Below are 6,651 nucleotides of genomic sequence, written 5' to 3'. Positions count from 1 at the left end.
GACACCTGCCTTCCACACCCAGTTTACAGTGCTTTGAATTTTAGAGGAGCAGTATTATAAAACATTCTGGAATTCCAAGGAAGAGCATTTTTGTTGATTCACAGTCCTATATGATTTAAATAAGTTACAACTTTTTTTTTTTTTTTAAGTTCTACCTCTTTCTGATCACTTTGGGCCATAGATAGCTCCCATTATTAAAGATTATGTGTTTTGATTCTTATCCACAGCTGGAGAGTTTTGGGACCAGAGTTAGAAATAAGGAAATTATACAGATGTACGAATCATGTAATATTAGACGGCATTTCAGAGGGAAAATCGGGTGTTCAACAGTTGTCCAGCACCTCCAGTACTGGATAGTTTTAGATCTATTTTAATCTCCTTAATAAGTCCTATAGCTATGCAAGTGAGTGCATTTTGATAACTGCTGTGCCTAATTTGTAACAATTACTGTCAACCTTCAGTTAAGAGACTGTTCATTCCACACTGGCCCAGAAAAGAGTGAAATGTATGACTTGTGCGCATAATTTTATTCACATCATATTTCATACTGATTATGTATTGATGACATTGATTCATTTACTCTTTACAGCGCCACTTGCATGGATATTAAATCTTATTGACCACAGATGAATTTTAATTTCAGATTGGTGATAGATTTTTCCATCAGCTCTGATAGTATGTTTGACTTTTTCATCATTAACCCAGGCAATCACACAGCACTGAGTTATTGCATTGAAACAAAAAGTGCACACTTCACTTGGTAATTCTTTATGGATTTACAATAGGAACTTCATTAATGTCTGTTGTGGGGATCACAAAAAACAACATTTATCTGCAAATAGGAATTTAGCAAGCTTCAAAAATCTCAGGAAAAAAATATTAGGCTTCTTTGTCTTCCGTAATGCATTTTCTTAATGTTGTATATAGGGAAAAGGACTAATATTTGAAAACTATTTAAAATTATACTGCCATATTTTAATACTTATTTTTATCATTTTCTCTTATTCAAGTTTATGGAGTGATTTTAAATGTATTTTCCATTGCATTATTAGGTAAAGGTTAATTGCATCAAAGCATGTATAGTTTTCCTTATTTAGTTTACTAATATGGGAAGCTACATAGAATACTACTGTAAGAATGGAAGTCTAATTTTTTATTGCAAATTAATCAGTCACCATCAATGAGCCATTTCAGGCTCCTTTAAGAAGTGCCAATACATATAAATACTTACAGATTTTTATGCTTTCAGCTGTAATTAAGTGAATCTATAGGGCACAGTTGAGGACAATAATGGGTAAGAAATATCTTGAGTTATCATTTCAGTTTGGAGGCAAAGCCATTGGTAGTTACACTTGGTAGCCCCCTTGCCAAAAAGAGAAGTACAAGAACAAAACCTACCACCTCCGATGTAAAGTCATAGTTTTCTACAGATTAAGTTTGTTGCTGGTGTTATACCATTTCTTTCCCTGATTTAGCAAGGCATAAAACAATGATAGAGTTACCAATGTGCATGATGAAAATTAAAGGATATAGAGACAAGGTGGAAAATGTTGCCAGACTGAACAGTACTGAATACAGGACACAGCACTGTTAGCCTGGGACTAAGTGCGCAGATGTGTAATAAGTACAAGCATGGTCTCACAGTACCATCTTACTGAGCATAAGATGACAAAAGTTGGGAGGTGTTAGGGAGGAAAATTGGAAAGAAAATCTGGTTTACGTGTTTACGGTATTGCATGTATTGTGCCTTTCATATAAGTCCATATCTTTTGCAGGGTGGGAGAGGTGGGACATTGATTTTGGAATACAAGATATATTAGGCAATGAATAAGAGACTGTCAGTGTGTATTTTCTTAATGTTGGAAGCCAAAAGTAGACAGGTGGCCTTCAAAAATTAATAGCTCTTAAAAGGCATAAGGAAATATAACTTAAGGATGTGTTCTTATGAAACACTGGTGAGAAGCTGTGTTTTGGGGTTGATGTTAATTAAGAACATATCCCCATTGGCCTAAATGTCTCACATTTTTGCCCTTGGTGTTAGGCTCACTATGAGCCGGGTCAGTTCACAAGGCAATTTTTGTAAATAAAGGTTTGGGATAAGCTGAACATGTCCAGAGAGACATTAACAAGAAGGCACGGGGGAAGAGATAATGAAAACACTGCCTAGTGGAACATAAACTACTTTTTGGACCTAGAGAAGGCTTTAAAATGATTTTTCCTAAACCCTCTGGCACTTCTTTTCTGGAGGAGATGGGATGGGGAGAAATGACAAATAGCTCCATTTTATTATTTTCTTCTCTCTAGTTCTCCATATTTTTGGTAGGGAAAATTGGACATTAATTTTGGCCATTTTCCTTCTGTTCGCAGAACCAATTACGTTTTTAGTGCATGATGCATAATAAATATACCCAGCCATCCTCTGGCCGAAAAGTAATGAGTTGATTATTTGTACATCCCTTCTTTAAAGGGAGCTAATTGTATGGAAAGTTATAGGCCCCGTCATCTGCCCCCTTTCAACTTTTATCCTGAAATTTGTTCCCAGTGTCTAGGATGTATAGTTTAGTTGCTGTTCTGCATCATTGGCTTTTATATATTCTGAGAAAAAATGATTTTGAGCTTTTAAGTCATAGAGTCTTTTGACTAAAATCTCAGACCACTAGTGTTCCAGGATCTACAAAATCTTACAGCCTGTTTTGTCTAAAGGAGACTTGGCTCCCCTCCGGAGAATAATGTCTTGTAGAGAGCTATGTACATAGAATCAAGAATTGTGGCAGTGGCAATTTTTTGTTTGTTTTGTTTGTGATAAATTTTGCCTGCTCTGGAATTCTTTCCTGCATTCAGGAGTGATTGTTCCATCCAGAATAGTGTTTTTCAGTAAAATAAGAGATCACATCTCCTTGGTTGGAAGAAAATTTCGTGAGAGTTCTAGTTTGCATGCCACTTCACAATTCACCCGTAGTAGTTACATAATTGGTGTTGTGTGTGTGTCCGTCGTAGAGGACATTTGATGCTCATTTATTAAATATGCTTGCTGGCTGCCGCTGCATCTTTGTTCTGGACAGACAAATTACCTTTCTCACACTGAGCCTTGACTCTGGGGAATTAAGCCTCTACCACTTTAATTAGCTTGGAAGTAGGGGGTTGCAGCTCCTAATAGACTTCAGGCTTTTAGTAAGTTAGGGAAAGGGTGAAACGAGAACTTCCTGGGAAGCTCAAAATGTCATTTAAAAACCATAAAAACCTAATATATATTATTTCATTGCAGTAATTGCAAACAGATTGTATTTGATGACTGTGTGGAGTATCATTTCTAACTTAAACATTAAAGTTAGACTTCCATGGAACTACTTCTATAATTGAGCACGTCATGAATACATTATATAAGTTTGATTCATATATTTACAATATTTATGTAATATTAAGTGGCATAGCAGATAGGAAATAGGGAAGAGTAGCATCTGAATATTTTGAATATTTTTGTGTGTATGTGCACACATGCGTATACACATACCTATAGGTGGAGAAGGATATGGTGAATAAACATCACGTGGGGATATTAAAATAGTAATGATAATTGACAATATTTGTTTAGCTTTTATTAAGTGCCAGGCACTGCTGAATGTATTCCCCATGTATTACGTAATCCTTACTACGGTCTTATTATTGCCACTTGAAGGATGAGGAAACCGAGACCTAGACAAGTAACTTGCAAAAGGTTACACAGTTGTAAATATTAACACAAAACTTCTTGGAGAGAAGGGATCTGCCTTTAAGATCCAAGTACAAGGCAAGATGTTATAATTCATTCTTTTCAAAAAGAAACTTGCTTTTACAGAGTTCAGTAATTCACTATAGAACTTTACATCAGAAACTTTCCAGTAGTCCATTTATTGTCTCATTTTCTCCACTAGTAAAAGTGCAGAAAATGTTATGCTTTAGTTCTTCACTGCTGGGGTAAGTAGCGTAGAAAGCCTCTATCAAGTCACAGTTGGGAGGTAATCCAATAAAAGAAGATTAGTGAATGTAGGGAAGACAAAAGCAGTCATGTTTGAGTTTAATATCTCTCAAATTTAGCATTTTAGCTAAGATGCCCGTTTTTATTTCTTGCAGGTCTGCTAAAAGGTCAGAGTAATGCAGAATGCGTGCCTTCATCTCAGATCTCGTTCATCACAGGTGGATCCCATGTGTCTTCAGTAGACAAGTCACCTTTGTAGCTAGCACCAGTGCCAGCTCCATGCCATTGCACCTTCTTTGGTCTTGATTGCTCTTCCCGCATTTATGGGTGTATTAAAATGACTGAATATGAACATTAAGGACTCCGTGAACCTGGGCTAATGGGAGACTGTAGAGAAAATGAAAAAAGATCCACCGGAGGACATCTTTGGGGGGGGAGGGAGCTTGGGAGGAGGGAAATGACTAATGAAGCTAATTAAAAGAAGCGTTCAAATCTGCTTTCTACCCTCATTAACAATTAGCAGGGCACTGGCCAGAGTTTGTACCCTGTGTTTTACCTTAACAACATTCTGTTTGCTCTTTGTATATTTAAGTGTTGTAAGGAAATGTGTTTCAATCAAAACTGAACATGAGATAAAGGAAAGAGATGTGGCTTTTGTGATATTCTATCACAAACACTTTTATTGTATCTCTGTAAAATACATTGTATGTATGCATGTAAGTGTTTTTGTCCTACTGTTGCTACTCCCATGGCAAAGACAAAAGAATGAAAAAAAGAAAAAAAAATGGAAAAAAATCAGGCTCATAGCAGCTACTGTGTAGAAATTCCCCCCTACTTCTAATTTGCTGAATGAAGAAAAAATCTTTTATTTGTGATATTTTCAGAGACATTTGCTCTAGTATGGTGTATTTAAATAATAAAAACTTAAAAGAAAAAATATTCAATGGAGTTTGGGTTTAAAACCTGCTTTTACTTTTTTCTGTTTTGGATAATTTTAGTGTTTTTGTTCTATACCAAGTTCACTTTAAAAAAATCTTAGGGGGTCAAAGGAGGTGGTGCGTATGTTTTATTTAGCTCTGAGCCAATAAGGTATTCTTCAAATTACTTCACTATGCCATTTTTGGCAGGGGTACAAAGCCGTGTTTCTAAAGGAGTCCTTTTTATAAGTTCAGAATATTCTGTTAATGGCACATCATTACACTTCTATATCCCAGTGAATCTTTTGTGTTTATACATATCCATTAATTTGATTCTTCAACTATTTCATTTCTTCTTTCTTTCCTGAATAGGAAAGCCTTGGGTATTGATGGAAAGCATGTTAAAGAATGTGGCATAACCGTCTTGTTCTCTTACCAGGTTTCTAGCTTTTGAAGGAAATAGTAGTTCGAAAGCATACCTGTACAGATTTTGAAGTTCCACTAGTTGTGAGGAGCCCTGAGCGCCCAGGGTCGTCTTTGATGGGGAGACCTTCTCTGCTGAGCTTTTGGCCTCGTGGTCTGCCGTGTGATTTGTTTATTTGGTTTTGTTCTTACACTCCTGTACTGACTGTCTTTCCATGTGTTTGGGGGAGGATTTGGATTTCGTGTAGTAGTACTCTTGAGATATTTGGTTCTCCAGTTCTAGGCAGCGGAATCTCCCTACATGCGCCTGCATTGCCTGCAGATTTCTCTTGCGGAAAAACGTTTAGCCAAGGATTCAGTGGACTCAGGGCGGGTGCTAGGAGGAGGAGCAATCTGAAAGCCTGCTCTGCGAGGTGGTTGGATGTGAGCAGAACCCAACTGCAACTTCTTTCACAGGTTAATAAAGCCAGGTGTGTTCACATTGGTACTTTTAAGTTTCATTTTCTCTTATTCCAAAGAAAAGCTCCCATACAGACCTACCTTGTCTCTGAGAATAGGAATTGGTTCTGAGGAGGTCAGGCTCACCACATCTCAGCTAGCTGTCAGCTTCCCTTTGGGACCTCCTGCTCTCAGAGATTCCAGGCCAAGAGGAAAAAATCCGTTTTCTAGCTGAAGATCTCCTATAAACCTGTGGGAGAATTTAAAGGCAAAGTTAAAGTGAATCGTTTATTAGAACTTTATAAAAAAGAACATGCAGAAAAAAGTTACATAAACAATACCTGTTAGAGCTGGATCCTTGGGGAATTTCTAGGAACTAGTTCTGTTTTTTGTTTTTTTTTTTTCTTTAAGATAACTTTAAGGGACTGTGAACTGATGTTTCAGGATAGAAAAGGAGAAATGTGTTCATGAGAATGCAAGCATCTTCTCTCATTCTTTTTGGCATGAGCACTCGTGTCCCATATAATGTAGAGATTCAAAGGAGTTAGTTAATAACTTTTAGTCAGTAATACAGCTGTGGCATTCAGTGATGTGGAAGGCTAAAGTCATTAAAGACTTTAAATGAACTATTATATGGCTGGTTCCTCAAGCACTGCTGCGTATTTAATAACGAGCTTCTAAAAGCATTTCTTAAGTTGCAGACCTATAAGATTACAAATGTCACTCATATTAGTATAATCCACATGCAAGTGATGAAGCCTTCTCTTTGATGTGCTAAATTGGAGGAGGACTAACGGAGCTATGAATATACAATAGAACATACTTAAGTAGTAGTCTTGCTTTAGGTAAAACACTTCCTTGAAACCAGAGGCATTTCAAACAATAAAACCGGTCTCTTAATAGGGATGCTCTGTGGAT

The 6,651-nt window shown here is 36.8% G+C and overlaps 1 protein-coding gene across 2 annotated transcripts in view; it reads left to right on the top strand.

Moving 5' to 3' along the window:
• LMO4 (LIM domain only 4) overlaps positions 1 to 4,894 on the top strand; it is a 17,024-nt gene extending 12,130 nt beyond the window's left edge. For both annotated transcript variants that reach the window (XM_040231982.1, XM_040231983.1), the window contains exon 5: positions 4,111 to 4,894. In XM_040231982.1, the coding sequence (XP_040087916.1) occupies positions 4,111 to 4,119 (9 nt within the window). In that variant the 3' untranslated portion in view covers positions 4,120 to 4,894. The remainder of the gene's footprint in view (positions 1 to 4,110) is intronic.
• Positions 4,895 to 6,651: the final 1,757 nt, after the last annotated feature.

The sequence above is a fragment of the Oryx dammah genome, unplaced genomic scaffold (assembly GCF_014754425.2).
Source record: "Oryx dammah isolate SB20612 unplaced genomic scaffold, SCBI_Odam_1.1 HiC_scaffold_28, whole genome shotgun sequence".
Classification (NCBI taxonomy): Eukaryota; Metazoa; Chordata; class Mammalia; order Artiodactyla; family Bovidae; genus Oryx; species Oryx dammah.
Note: the sequence above shows the minus strand (reverse complement) of the source record. Positions and strands in the feature narration are given on the sequence as shown.